The sequence below is a fragment of the Oncorhynchus nerka genome, linkage group LG24, assembly GCF_034236695.1.
Source record: "Oncorhynchus nerka isolate Pitt River linkage group LG24, Oner_Uvic_2.0, whole genome shotgun sequence".
NCBI classification, from domain to species: domain Eukaryota; kingdom Metazoa; phylum Chordata; class Actinopteri; order Salmoniformes; family Salmonidae; genus Oncorhynchus; species Oncorhynchus nerka.
This window is the reverse complement of record NC_088419.1, coordinates 90,839,670-90,866,124: the sequence shown is the minus strand read 5'-3', so window position 1 is coordinate 90,866,124 and position 26,455 is coordinate 90,839,670. Positions and strand designations below refer to the sequence as shown.

At 49.9% G+C, this 26,455-nt stretch overlaps 1 protein-coding gene across 5 annotated transcripts in view; it reads left to right on the top strand.

Moving 5' to 3' along the window:
* The window catches only part of arhgef18b (rho/rac guanine nucleotide exchange factor (GEF) 18b), a 123,982-nt gene that overhangs the window by 90,003 nt on the left and 7,524 nt on the right, over window positions 1–26,455 (top strand). For all 5 annotated transcript variants that reach the window (XM_065009297.1, XM_065009296.1, XM_065009295.1 and 2 more), the window contains 7 exons: window positions 1,449–1,589; window positions 1,720–1,841; window positions 2,134–2,217; window positions 2,733–2,780; window positions 3,202–3,387; window positions 13,119–13,364; window positions 25,590–25,929. In XM_065009297.1, coding sequence (XP_064865369.1) covers window positions 1,449–1,589; window positions 1,720–1,841; window positions 2,134–2,217; window positions 2,733–2,780; window positions 3,202–3,387; window positions 13,119–13,364; window positions 25,590–25,929 — 1,167 coding nt within the window. The remainder of the gene's footprint in view (window positions 1–1,448; window positions 1,590–1,719; window positions 1,842–2,133; window positions 2,218–2,732; window positions 2,781–3,201; window positions 3,388–13,118; window positions 13,365–25,589; window positions 25,930–26,455) is intronic.

Below are 26,455 nucleotides of genomic sequence, written 5' to 3'. Positions count from 1 at the left end.
TTGGGATAGTTAAAAGGCTGTCTCTCCATGTCTCTTGGTCCCAGGCTTTGGGATAGTTAAAAGGCTGTCTCTCCATGCCTCTTGGTCCCAGGCTTTGGGATAGTTAAAAGGCTGTCTCTCCATGCCTCTTGGTCCCAGGCTTTGGGATCGTTAAAAGGACCTGAGGGACCTACTGGGTACAGAACTTAAAAGCTGACATGTATTGTGGTGCACAATCATGGATTGGATTGATTTAAAAACCAATAGAAGAATATTAAAATGTATTCTAAAACTCACAGGCAGTCAGTGTTTAAAACCAGTGTAATATGTGCTCTCCGTCTGGTCTTGGTCTGTATCTGTGCTGCAGCATTCTGTATGTTTTGCAGCTGATGGCTTTCTTGGGTAGACCAGACAGGAGAGCATTATAATAGTCAAGCCTGCTTGTAATCAAAGCATGGATGAGTCTCTCTGTATCAGCCTGAGGGAGAAATGGCCGCACCTTTGCAATGTTCCTCAGGTGGTAAAAGCTATTTTGGTCACATTCCTAATGTGTGATTTGAAATTTAGTTCAGAATCTAAAATAAGGCCTAGGTTTTTTCTTACCTGGTCTTATCTTTATTTCCTGTGAATTAAAATGTGCTGCCAGATTCTCTCTCTGTACTTTGACTCCAGCAATAAGAAACTTGTTTTTTTATTCAGCTGGAGGAAGTTGTGAGCCATTTAAATATTTAAATCACTTAATGCAGTCTTAATTTATCCGTGGAGATAACGTTTAGTGTGTCACCATTTTAAGTTGTGTATCGTCTCTGTGACAGTGAAAATCAATTCTGTGCTTTCTAATAACAGTGCCAAGGGTTTATATATATATAAAAATATATAGGAGGGTCGGCTCCTCCCTACACCCGTCTGTTACCACGGGAGGGTCGGCTCCTCCCTACACCCATCTGTTACCACGGGAGGGTCGGCTCCTCCCTACACCCATCTGTTACCACGGGAGGGTCGGCTCCTCCCTACACCCATCTGTTACCACGGGAGGGTCGGCTCCTCCCTACACCCATCTGTTACCACGGGAGGGTCGGCTCCTCCCTACACCCATCTGTTACCTCGGGAGGGTCGGCTCCTCCCTACACCCGTCTGTTACCACAGGAGGGTCGGCTCCTCCCTACACCCGTCTGTTACCACAGGAGGGTCGGCTCCTCCCTACACCCATCTGTTACCTCGGGAGGGTCGGCTCCTCCCTACACCCGTCTGTTACCACAGGAGGGTCGGCTCCTCCCTACACCCGTCTGTTACCACAGGAGGGTCGGCTCCTCCCTACACCCATCTGTTACCACGGGAGGGTCGGCTCCTCCCTACACCCATCTGTTACCTCGGGAGGGTCGGCTCCTCGCAAATCTTGTCCTATCATAAAGACGGCCTTTAAACATTGTTAATCTCTCTCTCCTCTCCCCCCGCCTCCCCCTCCATAGTGGAGAGTCTTCAGAACCTGTTGCTGTCTGGTGTGAGAGAGCCAGCTTCACGTCTAGAGGAGGGTTCAGGATCCGGGGCTCTGCCCAGGAGAGCAGACACCTTCGGGGGCTATGACAGCAGGCCCATCATCCTCAACAAGAGTGAGTCCACTCCGTCTGCCTGCTCTGAGCCCCGTATCCACAAAGCATCTTAGAGTACGAATGCTGATCTGTCCATATAATAATATATTATGATCTAAAAGGTGTTTGACTCTGTGTTTGTGCGTGTTAGAAGGCATTGTGAAGAAGAAGAACCACAGTAGAGGGGACAGGGCCAGAGACGAGACCCAGAAAGGCTGCTCTGACCCCCAGCTTACGAAGATCCGGGCTAGTCAGACCTTGGAGCAGCCACAGGTGGGTCAAATATACAAACACACACCCTACACAACAGTGTGTAATTGTGTGTGTAATTGGTGGGTATAATAGTGTGGGTGTGTAATGGGGTGTGTAATGGTGGGGGTGTGTAATGGGGGGTGTAATGGTGGGGGTGTGTAATGGGGGGTGTAATGGTGGGTGCGTAATGGGGATTATGTGTGTAATTGGGGGGGTGTAATGGTGGGTGTGTTATGGGGGGCATGTGTGTAATGGGGGTTGTGTGTGTGTGTGTGTAATGGGGGGCGTGGTGTGTATAATGTGTGATGTACAGGCTGATGATGATGATGATGAGGAGGAAGAGGCCTCTCCAGCCACCTGGAGCCCCATCTGGTCTAACACCTTCCCTGAGGCTGAGGTAGGATCTCATTTCAGTTGGTATTTTAACCTCTGTTAAGCTTCTTCAATCCTTATGCGTTATTATGGCCTCTATATCAATCCTTATGCGTTATTATGGCCTCTATATCGATCCTTATGCGTTATTATGGCCTCTATATCGATCCTTATGCGTTATTATGGCCTCTATATCGATCCTTATGCGTTATTATGGCCTCTATATCGATCCTTATGCGTTATTATGGCCTCTATATCGATCCTTATGCGTTATTATGGCCTCTATATCGATCCTTATGCGTTATTATGGCCTCTATATCAACCCTTATGCGTTATTATGGCCTCTATATCAACCCTTATGCGTTATTATGGCCTCTATATCAACCCTTATGCGTTATTATGGCCTCTATATCAACCCTTATGCGTTATTATGGCCTCTATATCAACCATCGGTATAAAACAGACGTGTATCTATGGCGACAACCTACAGTTGTCTGTTGACCTTCTCTTTCCTAACGTTCCTGTTTCTGCCTCAACTAGTTCTTTGACCGGGTGCTGATGCTGTCCCAGAGACTCTACAGCCTGCAGGTAAACACTCAGGTGTTCCTAGGTACCCTCTCGACAACCTCTCGACGACCTCTCAACATACTCCACATGACATGTAGCTCTCCTCCTGTCCAGTCCTGTCCTGTCTGTGTGTGTGACTGGGCCATGAACAGTCAACAGGACTGCAGTCTTCTTACCAGGGCTAGACCCCAAATACTAGTCTGTTTGTATGTGAACAAATTTTTTTAAATGACATCACATGGAGACTGCTAGACTCTCCTTTTGATTGGTTATGGTCTGTGACCACAAGCCTTATGCTTTCAAGAAGTTGACCCACATCTCTCCTCCCTTCCCCTCCCGTGCTCCCCCTCTCCCTCCCCCTTCCTGTCTCCCTTCCCGTGCTCCCCTCCCTTCCTGTCTCCCCTCCCTTCCTGTCTCCCCTCCCGTGCTCCCCTCCCTTCAGGCCATCATCGCCAAGCAGGACAGCCACATCGAGCTACAACGCGCCTCCCTCACCGAGCGCGCCTCCTTCCCTGGCCGTCACCGCGGCAACGTTCTCCTGGAGCAGGAGAAACAGAGGACGCTGGCCCTGCAGAGGGAGGAGCTGGCCAGCTTCCACAAGCTGCAGTCACAGCACCGTCAGGAGCAGGTGACTGGAAATGGTCCTTCATGTGATTTATCCTAGCCTTCCGGGTTGTCTTCATTCCAACTCCGCGTGCAGGTGATTAAAGGTCACAATGCTCGGAGAAAGGCGCCACGTTAGTATGAGCATCATGATTCATTCTGCACAAACAAAAAGCTGTGCCACCCCCCAACATCTTTCTCAATGCTAAGGACCCAGAGCACGTTCTGCGCATGTTATTTTACACACACAATGTTTTCCCTTCCAAGTTTCTCTCTTTACTCCCCCCCTCCCTCCACGTTTCTCTCTTTACTCCCCCCTTCCACGTTTCTCTCTCTACTCCCCCTCCCTCCACATTTCTCTCTTTACCCCCCCCCTCCCTCCACGTTTCTCTCTCTACTCCCCCTCCCTCCACGTTTCTCTCTCTACTCCCCCTCCCTCCACGTTTCTCTCTCTACTCCCCCTCCCTCCACGTTTCTCTCTCTACTCCCCCCTCCCTCCACGTTTCTCTCTTTACTCCCCCCCTCCCTCCACGTTTCTCTCTTTACTCCCCCCCCTCCACGTTTCTCTCTCTACTCCCCCCTCCACGTTTCTCTCTCTACTCCCCCCTTCCAAGTTTCTCTCTTTACTCCCCCTCCCTCCACGTTTCTCTCTACTCCCCCTCCCTCCACGTTTCTCTCTACTCCCCCTCCCTCCACGTTTCTCTCTCTACTCCCCCTCCCTCCACGTTTCTCTCTCTACTCCCCCTCCCTCCACGTTTCTCTCTCTACTCCCCCTCCCTCCACGTTTCTCTCTCTACTCCCCCTCCCTCCACGTTTCTCTCTCTACTCCCCCTCCCTCCACGTTTCTCTCTTTACTCCCCCCTTCCTCCACGTTTCTCTCTCTTTACTCCCCCTTCCTCCACGTTTCTCTCTCTTTACTCCCCCCCTTCCTCCACGTTTCTCTCTCTTTACTCCCCCTCCCTCCACGTTTCTCTCTCTACTCCCCCTCCCTCCACGTTTCTCTTTACTCCCCCTCCCTCCACGTTTCTCTTTACTCCCCCTCCCTCCACATTTCTCTCTCTACTCCCCCTCCCTCCACGTTTCTCTCTCTACTCCCCCTCCCTCCACGTTTCTCTTTACTCCCCCTCCCTCCACGTTTCTCTCTCTACTCCCCCTCCCTCCACGTTTCTCTCTCTACTCCCCCTCCCTCCACGTTTCTCTCTCTACTCCCCCTCCCTCCACGTTTCTCTCTCTACTCCCCCTCCCTCCACGTTTCTCTCTCTACTCCCCCTCTCCCTCCACGTTTCTCTCTCTACTCCCCCTCCCTCCACGTTTCTCTCTCTACTCCCCCTCCCTCCACGTTTCTCTCTCTTTACTCCCCCTTCCTCCACGTTTCTCTCTCTTTACTCCCCCTTCCTCCACGTTTCTCTCTCTTTACTCCCCCCTTCCTCCACGTTTCTCTCTCTTTACTCCCCCTTCCTCCACGTTTCTCTCTCTTTACTCCCCCTCCCTCCACGTTTCTCTCTCTACTCCCCCTCCCTCCACGTTTCTCTCTTTACTCCCCCCTTCCTCCACGTTTCTCTCTCTTTACTCCCCCTTCCTCCACGTTTCTTTCTTTACTCCCCCCTTCCTCCACGTTTTCTCTCTTTACTCCCCCCTTCCTCCACGTTTCTCTCTCTTTACTCCCCCCTTCCTCCACGTTTCTCTCTCTTTACTCCCCCCTCCTCCACGTTTCTCTCTCTTTACTCCCCCTCCCTCCACGTTTCTCTCTCTACCCCCCTCCCTCCACGTTTCTCTCTCTACCCCCCTCCCTCCACGTTTCTCTCTCTACTCCCCCTCCCTCCACGTTTCTCTTTACTCCCCCCGTCCCTCCACGTTTCTCTTTACTCCCCCCGTCCCTCCACGTTTCTCTCTTACTCCCCCCGTCCCTCCACGTTTCTCTCTCCCCGTCCTCCCCCTCCCTCCACCACGTTTCTCTCTCTCTACTCCCCCCTCCCGACTGGCTGTCTGCCTCCTGCTATAGCCAACGTTTACAGTGATGATTATATCTCTAATTAGACTGGCTGTCTGACCTTAGTACATTTACATTTAAGTCATTTAGCAGACGCTCTTATCCAGAGCGACTTACAAATTGGTGCATTCACCTTATGACATCCAGTGGAACAGTAGTGCATCTAAATATTTTAAGGGGGTGGGGGGTGAGAGGGATTACTTTATCCTATCCTAGGTATTCCTTAAAGAGGTGGGGTTTCAGGTGTCTCCGGAAGGTGGTGATTGACTCCGCTGTCCTGGCGTCGTGAGGGAGTTTGTTCCACCATTGGGGGGCCAGAGCAGCGAACAGTTTTGACTGGGCTGAGCGGGAACTGTACTTCCTCAGTGGTAGGGAGGCGAGCAGGCCAGAGGTGGATGAACGCAGTGCCCTTGTTTGGGTGTAGGGCCTGATCAGAGCCTGGAGGTACTGAGGTGCCGTTCCCCTCACAGCTCCGTAGGCAAGCACCATGGTCTTGTAGCGGATGCGAGCTTCAACTGGAAGCCAGTGGAGAGAGCGGAGGAGCGGGGTGACGTGAGAGAACTTGGGAAGGTTGAACACCAGACGGGCTGCGGCGTTCTGGATGAGTTGTAGGGGTTTAATGGCACAGGCAGGGAGCCCAGCCAACAGCGAGTTGCAGTAATCCAGACGGGAGATGACAAGTGCTTGGATTAGGACCTGCGCCGCTTCCTGTGTGAGGCAGGGTCGTACTCTGCGGATGTTGTAGAGCATGAACCTACAGGAACGGGCCACCGCCTTGATGTTAGTTGAGAACGACAGGGTGTTGTCCAGGATCACGCCAAGGTTCTTAGCGCTCTGGGAGGAGGACACAATGGAGTTGTCAACCGTGATGGCGAGATCATGGAACGGGCAGTCCTTCCCCGGGAGGAAGAGCAGCTCCGTCTTGCCGAGGTTCAGCTTGAGGTGGTGATCCGTCATCCACACTGATATGTCTGCCAGACATGCAGAGATGCGATTCGCCATGTGAGGTGTCGTCTGCATAGCAATGATAGGAGAGACCATGTGAGGTTATGACAGAGCCAAGTGACTTGGTGTATAGCGAGAATAGGAGAGGGCCTAGAACAGAGCCCTGGGGGACACCAGTGGTGAGAGCACGTGGTGTGGAGACGGATTCTCGCCACGCCACCTGGTAGGAGCGACCTGTCAGGTAGGACGCAATCCAAGCGTGGGCCGCGCCGGAGATGCCCAACTCGGAGAGGGTGGAGAGGAGGATCTGATGGTTCACAGTATCGAAGGCAGCCGATAGGTCTAGAAGGATGAGAGCAGAGGAGAGAGAGTTAGCTTTAGCAGTGCGGAGCGCCTCCGTGATACAGAGAAGAGCAGTCTCAGTTGAATGACTAGTCTTGAAACCTGACTGATTTGGATCAAGAAGGTCATTCTGAGAGAGATAGCGGGAGAGCTGGCCAAGGGACGGCACGTTCAAGAGTTTTGGAGAGAAAAGAAAGAAGGGATACTGGTCTGTAGTTGTTGACATCGGAGGGATCGAGTGTAGGTTTTTTTCAGAAGGGGTGCAACTCTCGCTCTCTTGAAGACGGAAGGGACGTAGCCAGCGGTCAGGGATGAGTTGATGAGCGAGGTGAGGTAAGGGAGAAGGTCTCCGGAAATGGTCTGGAGAAGAGAGGAGGGGATAGGGTCAAGCGGGCAGGTTGTTGGGCGGCCGGCCGTCACAAGACGCGAGATTTCATCTGGAGAGAGAGGGGAGAAAGAGGTCAGAGCACAGGGTAGGGCAGTGTGAGCAGAACCAGCGGTGTCGTTTGACTTAGCAAACGAGGATCGGATGTCGTCGACCTTCTTTTCAAAATGGTTGACGAAGTCATCTGCAGAGAGGGAGGAGGGGAGGAGGATTCAGGAGGGAGGAGAAGGTTGCAAAGAGCTTCCTAGGGTTAGAGGCAGATGCTTGGAATTTAGAGTGGTAGAAAGTGGCTTTAGCAGCAGAGACAGAAGAGGAAAATGTAGAGAGGAGGGAGTGAAAGGATGCCAGGTCCGCAGGGAGGCGAGTTTTCCTCCATTTCCGCTCGGCTGCCCGGAGCCCTGTTCTGTGAGCTCGCAATGAGTCGTCGAGCCACGGAGCGGGAGGGGAGGACCGAGCCGGCCTGGAGGATAGGGGACATAGAGAGTCAAAGGATGCAGAAAGGGAGGAGAGGAGGGTTGAGGAGGCAGAATCAGGAGATAGGTTGGAGAAGGTTTGAGCAGAGGGAAGAGATGATAGGATGGAAGAGGAGAGAGTAGCGGGGAGAGAGAGCGAAGGTTGGGACGGCGCGATACCATCCGAGTAGGGGCAGTGTGGGAAGTGTTGGATGAGAGCGAGAGGGAAAAGGATACAAGGTAGTGGTCGGAGACTTGGAGGAGTTGCAATGAGGTTAGTGGAAGAACAGCATCTAGTAAAGATGAGGTCGAGCGTATTTCCTGCCTTGTGAGTAGGGGGGAAGGTGAGAGGGTGAGGTCAAAAGAGGAGAGGAGTGGAAAGAAGGAGGCAGAGAGGAATGAGTCAAAGGTAGACGTGGGGAGGTTAAAGTCGCCCAGAACTGTGAGAGGTGAGCCGTCCTCAGGAAAGGAGCTTATCAAGGCATCAAGCTCATTGATGAACTCTCCGAGGGAACCTGGAGGGCGATAAATGATAAGGATGTTAAGCTTGAAAGGGCTGGTAACTGTGACAGCATGGAATTCAAAGGAGGCGATAGACAGATGGGTAAGGGGAGAAAGAGAGAATGACCACTTGGGAGAGATGAGGATCCCGGTGCCACCACCCCGCTGACCAGAAGCTCTCGGGGTGTGCGAGAACACGTGGGCAGACGAAGAGAGAGCAGTAGGAGTAGCGGTGTTGTCTGTGGTGATCCATGTTTCCGTCAGTGCCAAGAAGTCGAGGGACTGGAGGGACGGACATAGGCTGAGATGAACTCTGCCTTGTTGGCCGCAGATCGGCAGTTCCAGAGGCTACCGGAGACCTGGAACTCCACGTGGGTCGTGCGCGCTGGGACCACCAGATTAGGGTGGCCGCGGCCACGCGGTGTGGAGCGTTTGTATGGTCTGTGCAGAGAGGAGAGAACAGGGATAGACAGACACATAGTTGACAGGCTACACAAGAGGCTACGCTAATGCAAAGGAGATTGGAATGACAAGTGGACTACACGTCTCGAGTGTTCAGAAAGTTAAGCTTACGTAGCAAGAATCTTATTGACTAAAATGATTAAAATGATACAGTACTGCTGAAGTAGGCTAGCTGGCAGAGGCTGCGTTGTTGACTATGTAGGCTAGCTGGCATTGGCTGCGTTGTTGACACTACACTAATCAAGTCGTTCCGTTGAGTGTAATAGTTTCTACTGTGCTACTATTCGGGGCTAGCTGGCTAGCTAGCAGTGTTGATTACGTTACGTTGCGTTAAAAGAACGACAATAGCTGGCTAGCTAACCTAGGAAATCGCTCTAGACTACACAATTATCTTTGATACAAAGACGGCTATGTAGCTAGCTATGTAGCTAGCTACGATCAAACAAATCAAGCCGTTGTACTGTAATGAAATGAAATGAAAAATGTGATACTACCTGTGGAGCGAAGCGAAATGCGACCGGATTGTTGAGTGCAGAAGTTCTGTTCGGTAGACGTTGGCTAGCTGTTGGCTAGCTAGCAGAGTCTCCTACGTTAAGGACGACAAATAGCTGGCTAGCTAACCTCGGTAAATTAAGATAATCACTCTAAAACTACACACTCTAAACTACACAATTATCTTGGATACGAAGACAGCAAAGACAACTATGTAGCTAGCTAACACTACACTAATCAAGTCGTTCAGTTGAGTGTAATCGTTGTGCTGCTAATCGGTAGACGGTCAGCATTGCAATGTAGACCTTACATTGCAATGCTGAATACAACAGGTGTAGTAGACCTTACAGTGAAATGCTGAATACAACAGGTGTAGTAGACCTTACAGTGAAATGCTGAATACAACAGGTGTAGGTAGACCTTACAGTGAAATGCTGAATACAACAGGTGTAGTAGACCTTACAGTGAAATGCTGAATACAACAGGTGTAGTAGACCTTACAGTGAAATGCTGAATACAACAGGTGTAGTAGACCTTACAGTGAAATGCTGAATACAACAGGTGTAGTAGACCTTACAGTGAAATGCTGAATACAACAGGTGTAGTAGACCTTACAGTGAAATGCTTACTTACAGGCTCTAACCAATAGTGTTTAAAAAGGTGTTAGGTAAGTAAAGAAATAAAAACAACAGTAAATAACAGTAGCGAGGCTATATACAGTAGCGAGGCTATATACAGTAGCGAGGCTATATGCAGTAGCGAGGCTATATGCAGTAGCGAGGCTATGTGCAGTAGCCAGGCTATGTGCAGTAGCCAGGCTATGTGCAGTAGCCAGGCTATGTGCAGTAGCCAGGCTATGTGCAGTAGCCAGGCTATGTGCAGTAGCCAGGCTATGTGCAGTAGCCAGGCTATGTGCAGTAGCCAGGCTATGTGCAGTAGCCAGGCTATGTGCAGTAGCCAGGCTATGTGCAGTAGCCAGGCTATGTGCAGTAGAGAGGCTATGTACAGTAGAGAGGCTATGTACAGTAGAGAGGCTATATACAGTAGAGAGGCTATATACAGGAGAGGCTATATACAGGAGAGGCTATATACAGGAGAGGCTATATACAGTAGCCAGGCTATATACAGTAGACAGGCTATATACAGTATCGAGGCTATAAAAGTAGCGAGGCTACATACAGACACCGGTTAGTCAGGCTGATTGAGGTAGTATGTACATGTAGATATGGTTAAAGTGACTATGCATATATGATGAACAGAGAGTAGCAGCAGTGTAAAAGAGGGGGTGGTGGGCCACAATGCAGATAGCCCGGTTAGCCAATGTGGGGGAGCACTGGTTGGTCGGCCCAATTGAGGTAGAATGTACATGTGTACATGATCCTCATTAGCTGTTGCAAAAGCAGCTGCTACTCTTCCTGTAGTCCACATATTACATAATACAGAACATCAATAGACAAGAACAGCTCAAGGACAGAACTACATGCATTTATGAGGGTGGATGTCTATTTTAATAAATCCATTCGATATACACCATAAGAAAACAAACATAGAAAGTCATGTTTTGAGTTGATGTTACTGGTGTGTGCAGCCGATAGGTCACATGGCTGAGCCAATGAAATCAATAGTTCGTTCAACTGACAAGAAACCTTTAGGCTGCCCTGATCAGTCACGCACATATTTTATAGTATAGTCTAGTATATTTTTTATAGTAGGCTGAGAATATAATGAAATATAACGGAATCAAATACAAATATTTCTTCCCACACAACTTGCGTCATGGCAACGTGTGGAACCTCTGTCGTTTTAAAAATAAATGATGATATTTTGAAACTGAGCCCAAGACAAGGCCATGCTTTTGATTTCCGTTTCATCGGTTTCCTACCTTCACTCTGCTATGTTAGGGAGCAGTCGTAGGGTCTACAAGGCCATGCTTTTGATTTCCGTTTCATCGGTTTCCTACCTTCACTCTGCTATGTTAGGGAGCAGTCGTAGGGTCTACAAGGCCATGCTTTTGATTTCCGTTTCATCGGTTTCCTACCTTCACTCTGCTATGTTAGGGAGCAGTCGTAGGGTCTACAAGGCCATGCTTTTGATTTCCGTTTCATCGGTTTCCTACCTTCACTCTGCTATGTTAGGGAGCAGTCGTAGGGTCTACAAGGCCATGCTTTTGATTTCCGTTTCATCGGTTTCCTACCTTCACTCTGCTATGTTAGGGAGCAGTCGTAGGGTCTACAAGGCCATGCTTTTGATTTCCGTTTCATCGGTTTCCTACCTTCACTCTGCTATGTTAGGGAGCAGTCGTAGGGTCTACAAGGCCATGCTTTTGATTTCCGTTTCATCGGTTTCCTACCTTCACTCTGCTATGTTAGGGAGCAGTCGTAGGGTCTACAAGGCCATGCTTTTGATTTCCGTTTCATCGGTTTCCTACCTTCACTCTGCTATGTTAGGGAGCAGTCGTAGGGTCTACAAGGCCATGCTTTTGATTTCCGTTTCATCGGTTTCCTACCTTCACTCTGCTATGTTAGGGAGCAGTCGTAGGGTCTACAAGGCCATGCTTTTGATTTCCGTTTCATCGGTTTCCTACCTTCACTCTGCTATGTTAGGGAGCAGTCGTAGGGTCTTAAATTAAAGGTCTATTCATCATGATGTGTGAGTCCCGTGTTCATATTTCACAACCTCCGTGGGATTTTGGAGTTGCCTTTTACGAGATCAAGCAAAATAGACCTACACTTGATTTAGGCTTCATTATCGCAAGCTAAATGCTTCTGTTCAGTGATAGATGAGTAAACGAATAGACTAGCTATACAGCAGGTAGCCTAGTGGTTAGAGCATTGAGCAGGTAGCCTAGTGGTTAGAGCGTTGGACAGGTAGCCTCATGGTTAGAGCGTTGGACAGGTAGCCTCGTGGTTAGAGCGTTGGACAGGTAGCCTCGTGGTTAGAGCTTTGGACAGGTAGCCTCGTGGTTAGAGCTTTGGACAGGTAGCCTCGTGGTTAGAGCGTTGGACAGGTAGCCTCGTGGTTAGAGCGTTGGACAGGTAGCCTCGTGGTTAGAGCTTTGGACAGGTAGCCTCGTGGTTAGAGCTTTGGACAGGTAGCCTCGTGGTTAGAGCTTTGGACAGGTAGCCTCGTGGTTAGAGCTTTGGACAGGTAGCCTCGTGGTTAGAGCGTTGGACAGGTAGCCTCGTGGTTAGAGCTTTGGACAGGTAGCCTCGTGGTTAGAGCGTTGGACAGGTAGCCTCGTGGTTAGAGCGTTGGACAGGTAGCCTCGTGGTTAGAGCTTTGGACAGGTAGCCTCGTGGTTAGAGCGTTGGACAGGTAGCCTCGTGGTTAGAGCGTTGGACAGGTAGCCTCGTGGTTAGAGCGTTGGACAGGTAGCCTCGTGGTTAGAGCTTTGGACAGGTAGCCTCGTGGTTAGAGCGTTGGGCCAGTAACCGAAAGGTTGCTGGATCGAATCCCCGAGCTGACCATCTGTCATTCTGCCCCTGAGCAAGGCAGTTAACCCACTGTTCCCCGGGCGCCGAAGACGTGGATGTCTTAACCCACAGCCCCCCTCCTTACCACCTCCACTTATTTGCCCAGACAGAGAATTAACCAAATATACAGACAGAGATTCAGTTAAACAAAATCACAATGGTTGATTTAAGACTAGTTTTAGGCTTTTGGTAAAGAGTAGGCCTGGGTCACTATGCAATTACAAATCTAGAGCAAAATATTCCACATGTTAAACTACAAAATATTTCTGGCGAAATGTTCTGATCAGTGCTGATAATTGAGCCAACTAGACAAGGTGATTATGAGCAGCACTCACATCAACTTAGCATTTCCACAACCTAATTGTATTGTTGTAGCCTAACCAATATCTAAACGGAGTTGTTAGTGAAAAGAAAATGTTTTGATTTATTAAAGACGAGCTTGTCTAAAAGCAGTGTGAAACGGTGCTGAAATAGGCTGGTCTATTCCTTCAAATGGATTACAAGGTCATCATTGGATCATTGGGGGACTTTTAGTAAACAACTATTTGATGCCTTTAAAATATATATATATATATATATATATAACACATGCAAAGAAATATTTAGCCACTGAACTTTTGGGTTCCCGAAAATCCTGAATCGCAGCCACTTCGAAGAAATACTGTATTATACCAGTCTGCATGAAGTAGAGATGAACCTTGTGTTTGTCCCCAGGCTCGCTGGGAGAGGGAGCGGGAGCGCCACCGGCTGCAGGCTGAGGTCACGGAAGAGATGCTGAGGCAGAGAGAGGACGACTGCAGGAGGCTGGAGGAGAAGCTGGCGGAAGAGAGGGAGGACCTGGAGAGACAGAGAGAGACGTACCAACAGGATCTGGAGAGACTGAGGGAGTCGACCCGCACAGTGGAGAAGGAGAAGGAACGCCTGGAGCAGCAGAGGAAGATCAAGAGGAAGACCATTGAGGTGGGGATGATGTCTCTCTCTCACACACACACATTACACTTACACCCGGTGTCCATTGGTATCGCTCTGCTATCCGTACCAGCACCAGTCGCATATGGCTAAAACACGACTTGCCCCAACCCAACACCTCATTGGTGGTTAACAACTAAAGCTTTGAAGTTCTCTGGTGACCTACCAACCCATTTCACCAAGCCATAGTCCCAGTATCAAGCCAAGACCCAAGAATGAGGGATTCCACTCGATGGCACAAACTCAAAGTTCAAATTGACTATATCCTAAACATGATTTTCTTTGATCTTTTTGGTCTTAATTTAAGGTTAGCATTGTGGCTAGGGTTAAGGTTAGTTTTAAAATCACATTTATTTAGACGATAAATTGTGGAAATAGGCAGTGTTTTTGACTTTGTGGCTGTGGTAACTAGTACTTCAATTTTGAAGTAGTTAATTTTCTTCTTCAGGATTGGCTGATCCCTCCTGATGACCCGGTTGGACATGACTCCCAACAGGGTCACCAGGAGGGATCAGCCAATGAAGTTGGACGCCCCACTCAGTTGACAACATTAAAATGGCGGAAGCCTTTAATGGCGCTGCCTGTGCTAACACTGCCTTTTGTCCACTACAGGCCTCTATCATGTTCTGTTTGCCCCTCATATCCTTCCCCATCCAGCATAGCAAACACCTCTGCTGTGTTTCAGCGTTACCTTTGCTCTGTCCCTATGCCAACAGGAGAACAGACACACGAATACTGAAGATACTCCCTTGTTCCCTCCCCTCCCTCCTTTGTTCCCTCCCTCCTTTGTTCCCTTCATCCATCCTTCCTCCCCCCTTGTCTGTCTGGATTCCTATAACAGCCCACACACTTGCACACCACACACACACACACACACACACACACCTGCCACTTCCCTTAGACTGTTTACTGATGGGCCGTGTGATAACCACAGCAGTAGCACAGTAATGGGGGAAACACACCCACATCTGAATACAGTTCTAATTAGTCAACCAGGAAGCCACCAACACAGGGAAATATTCTCTTTCCTTCTCTCTTTCCATCTCTTTTTACTCTTCAACAAAAACTTGCATTGTGTGAGTTTGTTTTTAAATGGAGTGTCGTTAGCTCAACTAGTGGACGTCTATGGGAACAGCTAGCATGTCATTGAGCACAGAACAGTACTAGCATGCAGCTGACGTGAATTACCTGCTACATTACAGCCACATATCATTAAATGCATCTGGTCTTTCAACGCAGGCAGGCGGGACTGTGTTTCACCCGGAACATTCTGCAGACAGACGGATGCCCCTGATAGCCAGAGCTGCCTTGTGGGTATTATTTGGTTTGACTTGAATTGACTGGGTTAGCCATCTGAAGTGAGGAGTTGACTACCACAACCACGACATTGTTCAGGTATGACATGGCATCTCTGGCTGGTTACTTGTCAGATCAAGACCAGGCCAACTCCACAGGAAGTGGAGGGAATCTCCCTTGAGTCCCTAATGATAAGGATCTTTGGCAATGTCCGTGGCTAGAAACAGGTCTCTCTGTGGCGGCGTAATGCAGAGAGTGACAGAGTGACACAATTTGTTGTTAGCGAGTGAAGTGATGAGAGCATTATTGTATTTGGTGCAAATCATTCCTTAAGTGCTAGACATCAGCTGAGTCTGGTAATGAATGGTGTGGCTGTTGAACAAGTGGAGGAGACTAAATTACTTGGTGTTACCTTGAATTGTAAACTGTCATGGTCAAAACATATAGATTCAATGGTTATAAAGATGGGGAGAAGTCTGTTCGTAATAAAGAGATGCTCTGCTGACACCACACTCCACAAAGCAGGTCCTCCAGGCTCTAGTTTGATCGTATCTTGATTATTGTCCAACCATGTGGTCAAGTCCTCCAGGCTCTAGTTTGATCTGATCTTGATTATTGTCCAACCATGTGGTCAAGTCCTCCAGGCTCTAGTTTGATCTGATCTTGATTATTGTCCAGCCATGTGGTCAAGTCCTCCAGGCTCTAGTTTGATCTGATCTTGATTATTGTCCAGCCATGTGGTCAAGTGCTGCAAAGAAAGACCTAGTTAAGCTGCAGCTGGTCCAGAACAGAGCGGCACGTCTTGCTCTTCATTGTAATCAGAGGGCTGATATAAATACTATGCTGCCAGTCTCTCCTGGTTAAGAGCTGAGGAGAGACTGGCTGACTGTACTTCTTGTTTTTATATAGAAACATTCATGTTGAAAATTCCAAATTGTTTGCATAGTCAATTTACACACAGCACTGACACACACACACACACACACCTCAATACATGCCACCAGGGGTCTTTTCACAGTCTCCAGGTCTAGAACAAATTCAAGGGAACGTACAGTATTATACAGAGCCGTGAGTGCATGGAACTCCCTTCCATCTTATATATCGCAAGAGAACAGCAAACCTGTTTTCAATAAACAAATAAAGCAACACCTCACGGCACGCCTCTCCTCCATGTGACCTCCTTGTTGTGTGTCTGTACTGGTATGTACTGTGTGTGTGATATTTTTCAGCTCTGAGTAAGAGCTTGTTTTGGCCTGGCTGTGTTCTCCCAGGCAGATGACATTAAATGCAACAACCTCTTCATTTGAAAATCAGTGACACACAGACTGATCGCTGCTCTGGGCTGGCCTCTGAGTCAAGCTGATAACATCACTGCTCTTCAGCTATCCTTTAGCCCTCATGAAAACTTCTTTAGCATATATTGTCCTTTTTATTTATTATTATTTTTATTATTTATTTATTTTGACCCCTTTTTTCTCCCCAATTGGTAGTTACAGTCTTGTCTCATCGCTGCAACTCCCATAGGGACTTGGGAGAGACGAAGGTCGAGAGCCATGCGTCCTCCGAAACACAACCCAACCAAGCCGCACTGCTTCTTGACACAATGCACATCCAACCCGGAAGCCGGCCGCACCAATGTGTCGGAGGAAACACTGTACACCTATCACCCTGGTCAGCGTGCACTGCGCCCGGCAGAAGTCGCTAGTGCTCGATGAGACAAGGATATCCCTGCCGGCCTAACCCGGACGACGCTGGGCCAATTGTGCGCCGCCCCATGGGCCTCCCGGTCGTGGCCGGCTGCGACAGAGCCTGGGCTCGAACCCAGAATCTCTGGTGGCACAGCTAGCACTGCGATGCAGTGCCTTAGACCACTGCACCACCTGGGAGGCTATATTGTCATATTTTGATACTCAAATGTGTATTTATTTAAACGGTTGTCTGCTCTTCAAAGGTCTAAAATCTCATCTCAACTGATCACACTTAGGCGGTGCTATCACAATACACAGCTAGTTAACTATCACAATACACAGCACCCAGCTAGCTAACTATCACAGCACCCAGCTAGCTAACTATCACAGCACCCAGCTAGCTAACTATCACAGCACCCAGCTAGCTAACTATCACAATACACAGCACCCAGCTAGCTAACTATCACAATACACAGCACCCAGCTAGCTAACTATCACAGCACCCAGCTAGCTAACTATCACAGCACCCAGCTAGCTAACTATCACAGCACCCAGCTAGCTAACTATCACAGCACCCAGCTAGCTAACTATCACAATACACAGCACCCAGCTAGCTAACTATCACAATACACAGCACCCAGCTAGCTATCACAGCACCCAGCTAGCTATCACAATACACAGCACCCAGCTAGTTAAATATCAAAACTAACAAATAACACACATGGAATCATGTAGTAACTAAATAATTGTTAAACAAATCAAAATGTATTTGAGATTTGTCAAAGTAGCCAACCTTTGCCTTGATGACAGCTTGGCACACTCTTTGCATTCTCTCAACCAGCTTCATGAAATGGAATGCATTTCAATTAACAGGTGTACCTTGTTAAAAGTTAATTTGTGGATTCCTTTCCTCAATGTGTTTGAGCCAATCAGTTGTGTTGTGACATGTTAGGGGTGGTATACAGAAGATGGCCCTATTTGGTAAACGACCAAGTCCATATTATGGCAAGGAATTATGCAAATAAGCGAAGTGAAGTGACACTCCATTACTTTAAGACATGTACAGTGGGACATGTCCTAAAGACATGTACAGTGGGACATGTCCTAAAGACATGTACAGTGGGACATGTCCTAAAGACATGTACAGGTCGGTCAGTCCGGAAAATGTAAAGCACTTTGAATGTTTCTGCGACCGCACTTGAAGAAACTATCAAGCGCTATGATGAAACTGGTTCTCATGAGGACAGCCACAGGGAAGGAAGACCCAGAGTTACCTCTGCTGCAGAGGATACGTTCAGTAGTTAACTCCACCTCAGATTGCAGCCCAAATAAATACTTCACAGATTTCAAGTAACGCACATCTCAACATCAACTGTTCAGAGGAGACTGCGTGAATCAGTCCTTTGTGGTCAAATTGCTGCAAGGTAACCACTAGTGAAGGACACCAATAAGAAGAAGAGACTTGCTTGGGCCAAGAAACACGAGCAATGGACATTACACTGGTGGAAATCTGTCCTTTGGCCTGATGAGTCCAAATGTGACATTTTTGGTTCCAACTGCTGTGTTGGAACCGAAAGGACAGATTTCCACCTGTCTCCACCTGGCATTTTTTCCAGCTGCGTGTAACTTTTTATTGAGAGCTTTTTTGGAAGTACATACAGCCAGGATTGCAGTAATGATGATCGTTGCTCAGCAACACTCCGTTCTTTCATGAGTACCAAACTTAATTTGACATTATTAAGCTTGAAAAGCAAGCTTGTGTGAACCCAGATTCTGGTTCAGAGTTGGGGTTAGGGTTAGGATTTAAGATAGGGATGTCCCAGCTAGCTATCTATCCCATCACCCACAGCAGCAGAGGGCAGGTTTGGGCCCACAGGCCCTTTCACAATGTTTGTTGGATAAAATGGGGGAAAAGTTACCTCTCCAGAAGGAATGCATATGTTAATTATCATTCCGCCCACTCCACTATCAGGACCATGTGCTTTTTTTGGAACACGAAAAGGCCTTGGGTCTGAACTCTGCAGTGAAGGAATGCTGATGCCGTTGTAAAACCACAGGTCTGAATGGGAATAGTTTCCAATGATAAAAAAACTAAAACTAAATGTTTTTAAAGGAAAAACAGATCTAAAATACAAATATTGCCACATTGTAATAATAATAGGTTATTTGATTAAAGCCATGTGTGGCTTGAGAAACAGTGGAGGTCAGTGCCGTTTAAGATGAGGGAGGAATCTTTTTTATTTTTTTTATTTAAATGAACGTGGCCTTACTTCTATTACAGCATATTGGATGACTGTCATTCATATTCCATTCACCCAGTTCAATGTAACAGCGATAGGTTTAGGATACTACATGATACTCTAATTTGCCCTATATGCATCATGAGGTTGCTACAACCTAGCCTACGAATGAATGTTTGACACGGGTGCACAGGTCAATGAGACAAATTGGAGTAATCAAGGTGAGTGACACATTCAATTCTGCCTTGCCTGCATCTAGCTGATCTGGGCTGTAATCATTAGTCCAAACAGTTGTAAAAACTTGTGTCCCCAATCATTGCCCTGTGGGATTGGGATCTTTTTTCTTTTTTTTTTGACCAAAGCAAAATGTGCTTCCTATTGGCCCTCCAACACCACTTCCAGCAGCATCTGGTCTCCCATCCAGGGGCTGACCAGGACCTACCCTCCTTAGCTTCAGAAGCAAGCCAGCGGTGGTATGTTGCTGTCCCTCTGAGGCTGCAGCATCTGGTCTCCCATCCAGAGACTGACCAGGACCAACCCTGCTTAGCTTCAGAAGCAAGCCAGCGGTGGTATGCTGCTGTCCCTCTGAGGCTGCAGCATCTGGTCTCCCATCCAGGGGCTGACCAGGACCTACCCTGCTTAGCTTCAGAAGCAAGCCAGCGGTGGTATGCTGCTGTCCCTCTGAGGCTGCAGCATCTGGTCTCCCATCCAGGGACTGACCAGGACCAACCCTGCTTAGCTTCAGAAGCAAGCCAGCGGTGGTATGCTGCTGTCCCTCTGAGGCTGCAGCATCTGGTCTCACATCCAGGGACTGACCAGGACCAACCCTGCTTAGCTTCAGAAGCAAGCCAGCGGTGGTATGCTGCTGTCCCTCTGAGGCTGCAGCATCTGATCTCCCATCCAGGGGCTGACCAGGACCTACCCTGCTTAGCTTCAGAAGCAAGCCAGCGGTGGTATGCTGCTGTCCCTCTGAGGCTGCAGCATCTGGTCTCCCATCCAGGGGCTGACCAGGACCTACCCTGCTTAGCTTCAGAAGCAAGCCAGCGGTGGTATGCTGCTGTCCCTCTGAGGCTGCAGCATCTGGTCTCACATCCAGGGACTGACCAGGACCTACCCTGCTTAGCTTCAGAAGCAAGCCAGCGGTGGTATGTTGCTGTCCCTCTGAGGCTGCAGCATCTGGTCTCCCATCCAGGGACTGACCAGGACCAACCCTGCTTAGCTTCAGAAGCAAGCCAGCGGTGGTATGCTGCTGTCCCTCTGAGGCTGCAGCATCTGGTCTCCCATCCAGGGGCTGACCAGGACCTACCCTGCTTAGCTTCAGAAGCAAGCCAGCGGTGGTATGCTGCTGTCCCTCTGAGGCTGCAGCATCTGGTCTCCCATCCAGGGACTGACCAGGACCAACCCTGCTTAGCTTCAGAAGCAAGCCAGCGGTGGTATGCTGCTGTCCCTCTGAGGCTGCAGCATCTGGTCTCACATCCAGGGACTGACCAGGACCAACCCTGCTTAGCTTCAGAAGCAAGCCAGCGGTGGTATGCTGCTGTCCCTCTGAGGCTGCAGCATCTGATCTCCCATCCAGGGGCTGACCAGGACCTACCCTGCTTAGCTTCAGAAGCAAGCCAGCGGTGGTATGCTGCTGTCCCTCTGAGGCTGCAGCATCTGGTCTCCCATCCAGGGGCTGACCAGGACCTACCCTGCTTAGCTTCAGAAGCAAGCCAGCGGTGGTATGCTGCTGTCCCTCTGAGGCTGCAGCATCTGGTCTCACATCCAGGGACTGACCAGGACCTACCCTGCTTAGCTTCAGAAGCAAGCCAGCGGTGGTATGTTGCTGTCCCTCTGAGGCTGCAGCATCTGGTCTCCCATCCAGGGACTGACCAGGACCAACCCTGCTTAGCTTCAGAAGCAAGCCAGCGGTGGTATGCTGCTGTCCCTCTGAGGCTGCAGCATCTGGTCTCCCATCCAGGGGCTGACCAGGACCTACCCTGCTTAGCTTCAGAAGCAAGCCAGCGGTGGTATGCTGCTGTCCCTCTGAGGCTGCTGTAGAACAGTGGGTTTTAATCCGTTATTTGGTGACATGAATATATTTAGTGTTTAAACAAACAAACAAAAAAGGGTAACTTTAAATTTAAAAAAAAAAAGGTTATTTATTTATTTACTATGAAACTTCTTCTGTCGTCCCGTTCCTCCACTGCTGTAAAGGTTACCAGTATTTCTGCATCACTGCACACTTTGCTCTGCACTCTGACGTAGAAACACCGTGCACCTGGCAACCTTGGTTAGCGCGCACTGCGCCCGGCCCGCCATAGGAGTCGCTGGTGAGCGATGAGACAAGGATATCCCCACTGGCCAAACCCTCCCTAACCCGGACGACGCTAGGCCAATTGTACGTCGCCCCACGGACCGGCCGGTTACGACAGAGCCTGGGCGCGAACCCAGAGTCTCTGGTGGCACAGCTGGCGCTGCAGTACAGCGCCCTTAACCACTGTGCCACCCGGGAAGCCAGAACTGTGCTTCTTAACCCCTGACCCCCCCCCAGGCTTGGTCACGTGTCTGACATCTCACTGTATCCTAGCCATTCAGTGTCACTGTATGATGTTTTGTAAATGGAATAATTCATTCTTCCTCACCCTCCCCACTATAACACAGTAGCTAGGTGATGTGTGATGAGCTTGCTGGCATACAAACGCTGCTGTGGCATCATTCAGGTGGGTCAGAGTGCTTCACCACCTACTCCTTTGCAATGAGTCCACTCTTCTTACTATGTAAAAGGACTTAGACAATGTTTCAATCACAATATCCACTCCATTTTCAAGCCATTCATCAACTCCACATCTTTCTGCCTGTCTGTCTCCTGATCCTGCTTTTTCTATATATTTTGGTTTTTGGCATATTGACATTTTATCCAGACAGTGAGGAAATTGGAGGTGGGAGAAACAGTCGGAAGGGTGAACGCTGGGATTGAAGCCCTCTGCACTTCCTGGTCCCCCTCTGTGATATAATACGGCTTTCTGGCAGTGTTGTCGTGGTCTGTCAGACAGTCGGAGTGGTTCCTCTGGGGTCCAGGCCTCTGGGGTCCAGGCCTCTGGGGTTCAGGCCGCTGGGGTCCAGGCCTCTGGGGTCCAGGCCTCTGGGGTCCAGGCCGCTGGGGTCCAGGCCTCTGGGGTCAAGGCCTCTGGGGTCAGCCAGGGCTCTTAAGTTATTACCTGGAGAAGAGGAAGTGACTATGTTCCTTACTTCAGGCCTGTAAACCTGTACTCACTCACACCAGACCTGCTATCCTCAGGGCACACATTCTGTTGTCTTGAGTATTAGCAATCCCATGTTAGTGTGCAGTGCTCTGACCCTACTCTGAATTATGTAGCTTACGTTGAGACTGAGAAGAGGATGATTTCTGAGGCATTTTGTGTCTTTTTTTAAATGAAAGTTTTGTTTCGGCTGGAGTGGAGATGCTAGTACTACGAGCTTTTCTGTTTTCTTTTCTTAGAGCAGACAAGTTAGGCCCACCTGCTTGAACAGGACTGAGCCCTGTTAGCTATTTGGGTTATGGGTTCGCAGCCCCCTTCCCAAGGCATTGTGGAAACAGGAAACCCACCTGTCTCAGCTGGTGATGAGTATCCAAGGAGCCTGATGATGAGAAATAGCCACAATGTATAATTAGCCATTCTGCAGGCAACCCATCACCCTCTCATTAATAGAGCTGCTAGAGCCCAGCCAGGCCTAATTGTTTATGTGCTGTCAGTCAAGTCTTGGTGCTCCCTGTATTTACCATGGGCACCTTGGGGAGGAAACAATGGAACGTCTGTGTGCGTGGGGGTGTGCGAGTGTTGAGAGAGGGGAGAGCGCAGCACAGAACCCCACTGCATAACTGAGTTATCACCTCGGGGCACTTCTATCCTCCAGAGCTGAGTGGGCTGCAGCCTCAGAAGAGGCCTCTGTGTTCAGTGTGTTCCGTGTTACCTTTCACAAACAGACATGCATCCACTCACTCAGCCTGGCCTACCCACTCCCTCAGCCTGGCCTAGGCACTCGCTCCGCCTGGCCTAGGCACTCGCTCCGCCTGGCCTACCCACTCGCTCCGCCTGGCCTACCCACTCGCTCCGCCTGGCCTACCCACTCGCTCCGCCTGGCCTACCCACTCCCTCTGCCTGGCCTAGCCACTCGCTCCGCCTGGCCTAGCCACTCGCTCAGCCCGCTCAGCCTGGCCTACCCACTCGCTCAGCCTGGCCTACCCACTCGCTCAGCCTGGCCTACCCACTCGCTCAGCCTGGCCTACCCACTCGCTCAGCCTGGCCTACCCACTCGCTCAGCCTGGCCTACCCACTCGCTCAGCCTGGCCTACCCACTCGCTCAGCCTGGCCTACCCACTCGCTCTGCCTGGCCTACCCACTCGCTCTGCCTGGCCTACCCACGCGCTCAGCCTGGCCTACCCACGATCCCAGCCCCCTGGGACCCCGGCCCTCCCAGCCCCCTGAGACCCCGACCCTCCCAGCCCCCTGGTACCCAGACCCTCCCTGCCCCCTGGGACCAAGACCCTCCCAGCCCCTGGGACCCAGACCCTCCCAGCCCCTGGGACCCCGACCCTCCCAGCCCCTGGGACCCCGACCCTCCCAGCCCCTGGGACCCCGACCCTCCCAGCCCCTGGGACCCCGACCCTCCCAGCCCCTGGGACCCCGACCCTCCCAGCCCCTGGGACCCCGACCCTCCCAGCCCCTGGGACCCCGACCCTCCCAGCCCCTGGGACCCAGACCCTCCCAGCCCCTGGGACCCAGACCCTCCCAGCCCCCTGGGACTCCGGCCCCCAGCCCCTGGGACTCCCTCCCAGCCCCTGGGACCCCGGCCCTCCCAGCCCCCTGGGACCCAGACCCTCCCAGCCCCCTGGGACCCAGGCCCCTCCCAGCCCCTGGGACCCAGGCCCTCCCAGCCCCCTGGGACCCAGGCCCTCCCTGCCCTCTGGGACCCCGACCCTCCCTGCCCTCTGGGACCCCGACCCTCCCAGCCCTCTGGGACCCAGGCCCTCCCAGCCCCCTGGGACCCCGGCCCTCCCAGCCCCCTGGGACCCAGGCCCTCCCTGGCTTCCCATCTCCTTCTCCACACTCATCAATCATACTGGAGCTGGACTGTCTGTCACTGCACAGGGTGTCAGATATATGCCAGCAGGACAATAAACCGATGTGGTTTCTTGACTTAATACATTTTTATTGGAGATCGACCTCCTACAATTTGCTGCTTCACTGAACTTTCTTCGAAGGTGGTTATTAGTGTGACAATGCAGACAGTGTTTAGAGTTGTATTTTTGTTGCTTTGGGATTGTGTTGTAAAAGCCTGTTCCAAAATGCCTGCTCAGCAGAAAGAGCAGCATGTGTTTCTGATTGCTCTTCAACAGATTGTGTTTCCTTTAATGGTGCAGCGGCTCTGTGCTGAGTTAAGACGCTGCTGTCGCACGGCGCCGGGTGCCGGGCTGGCCCTTTTAGAAGCAGGGTTCAAAGATACCTCAACACTCATTTAAACATAACAAACCGAGGCTGCCGTGCACAAACATAAAATTACAAAGCAAGAGGGTTCCAATTTACATGGCGAACCAAGTTCGCTCAAAGCCATAGAACAGAGATCAACAAACTATTATATTATGTTGTTACCATGGGTTCCATGACAACAGTATTCTCTTTTATGTTGTTACCATAGGTTCCATGACAACAGTATTCTCTTTTATGTTGTTACCATAGGTTCCATGACAACAGTATTCTCTTTTATGTTGTTACCATAGGTTCCATGACAACAGTATTCTCTTTTATGTTGTTACCATAGGTTCCATGACAACAGTATTCTCTTTTATGTTGTTACCATAGGTTCCATGACGACCTCAATCTAAAGCGATGTAATTGTCCTGCACATTTTTGGTGTCCAACTGAAATATCTATATCCTGGGTTGAACTTGTTGAAACTACTTGCACATGTGACTCAAAATGGCTTCTCATCCTTCACTTTTATATTATTAATTGTGTGTATGCACAGTGCATTGGGAAAGTAGTCGCACACCTTGACTTTTCACCCCCCAAAAATTACTTTACAGCCTTATTCTAAAATGTATTTCGTTTTTTCTCATCAATCTACACACAATACCCCATAATGACATCTGAATACCCCATAATGACATCTCAATACCCCATAATGACATCTCAATACCCCATAATGACATCTCAATACCCCATAATGACATCTCAATACCCCATAATGACATCTCAATACCCCATGATGACATCTCAATACCCCATGATGACATCTCAATACCCCATGATGACATCTCAATACCCCATGATGACATCTCAATACCCCATGATGACATCTCAATACCCCATGATGACATCACAATACCCCATAATGACATCACAATACCCCATAATGACAAAGCAAAAACAGGTTTTTAGAAATGTTTGCACATTTACATAAGTATTCAGACCTTTTACTCAGTACTTTGTTGAAGAGCCTTTGGCAACGATTACAGCCTCCAGTCTTCTTGGGTATGACTCTACAAGCTTGGCACACCTGTATTTGGGGAGTTTCTCCCCATTCTTCTCTCCTGATCCTCTCAAGCTCTGTCAGGTTGGATGGGGAGCGTCGCTGCACAGCTATTTTCAGGTCTCTACAGAGACGTTAGATCAGGTTCAAGTCCGGGTTCTGGCTGCAGAGATGGTTGTTCTTCTGAAAGGACTCTAGAGCGCTGTCAGAGTGACCATCGGGTTCCTGGGCACCTCCCTGACCACGCCCCTTCTCCCCCGATTGCTCAGTTTCCCGGGCGGCCAGCTCTAGGAAGAGTCTTGGCGGTTCCAAACTTCTTCCATTTAAGAATGATGGAGGCCACTGTGTTCCTGGGAACCTTCAATACTGCAGACATTGTTTTGGTACCCTTCCCCAGATCTGTGCCTCGACACAATTCCTTCGACCTCATGGCTTGTACTTTGCTGAATAAATGAATGCTCTCCCTTTCCCCCTTCCAGGTGATGCCCTTCTCTGGCAGTCTAAATGGGGATCTCCTTCTGGGCATGGGCAGTAGCTGCAGCGTCGGATCAGACCTCACCCTCCCCCAGAAGGCCCTGGTTCGTTCCAGCCCTTCTGTGACGCCCGCAGACTACCTGGAGCGTCCTGAGGTTCTGGCTCGTCAGAGCGCCAACGCCACGGCGCTGCCGGTGAAGAAGGAGGTGCCCCTCCACCTGTGCAGCACCACCAACCAGCAGCACAAGCAGGTGGGTGTCCAGCAGCAGATCCCCACCAAGCTGGCAGCCCTGAGCTCAAAGAGTTCGAAGAGTGCCAAGGCCACCCACCGCACCGACAGCACAGGTAAGACCAGCCACAACACATCACCACCCTCCAGTAGGATAGCAGGTCACTCCCTACTGTTGATCTGTGATGTAATGTTGATCTATGATGTAATGTTGGTCTATGATGTAATGATGATGATCTAATGTTGAATCCAAGATGGCGTCGCAGTCGGACGTCTGTTTTTGTCTTGTCCCGTCCCGTGTATATATCGTTTTCTTTGTATATATTTTTTATTTCAATTTCCATCTACGGTCTGAACATACTCTCCTGCAACCCTCCTCACCCAATGTGGTACGGATCTGCAACCCCCACCAGAAGCTAGCCAGCTAACTAGCTAGTAGTCAGTTAGCCACTGCTAGTAGTCAGTTAGCCACTGCTAGTAGTCAGTTAGCCACTGCTAGTAGTCAGTTAGCCACTGCTAGTAGTCAGTAAGCCACTGCTAGCAGTCAGTAAGCCACTGCTAGCGGTCAGTTAGCCACTGCTAGCGGTCAGTTAGCCACTGCTAGCGGTCAGTTAGCGGTCATCACCGTTGGACATCAGCCAG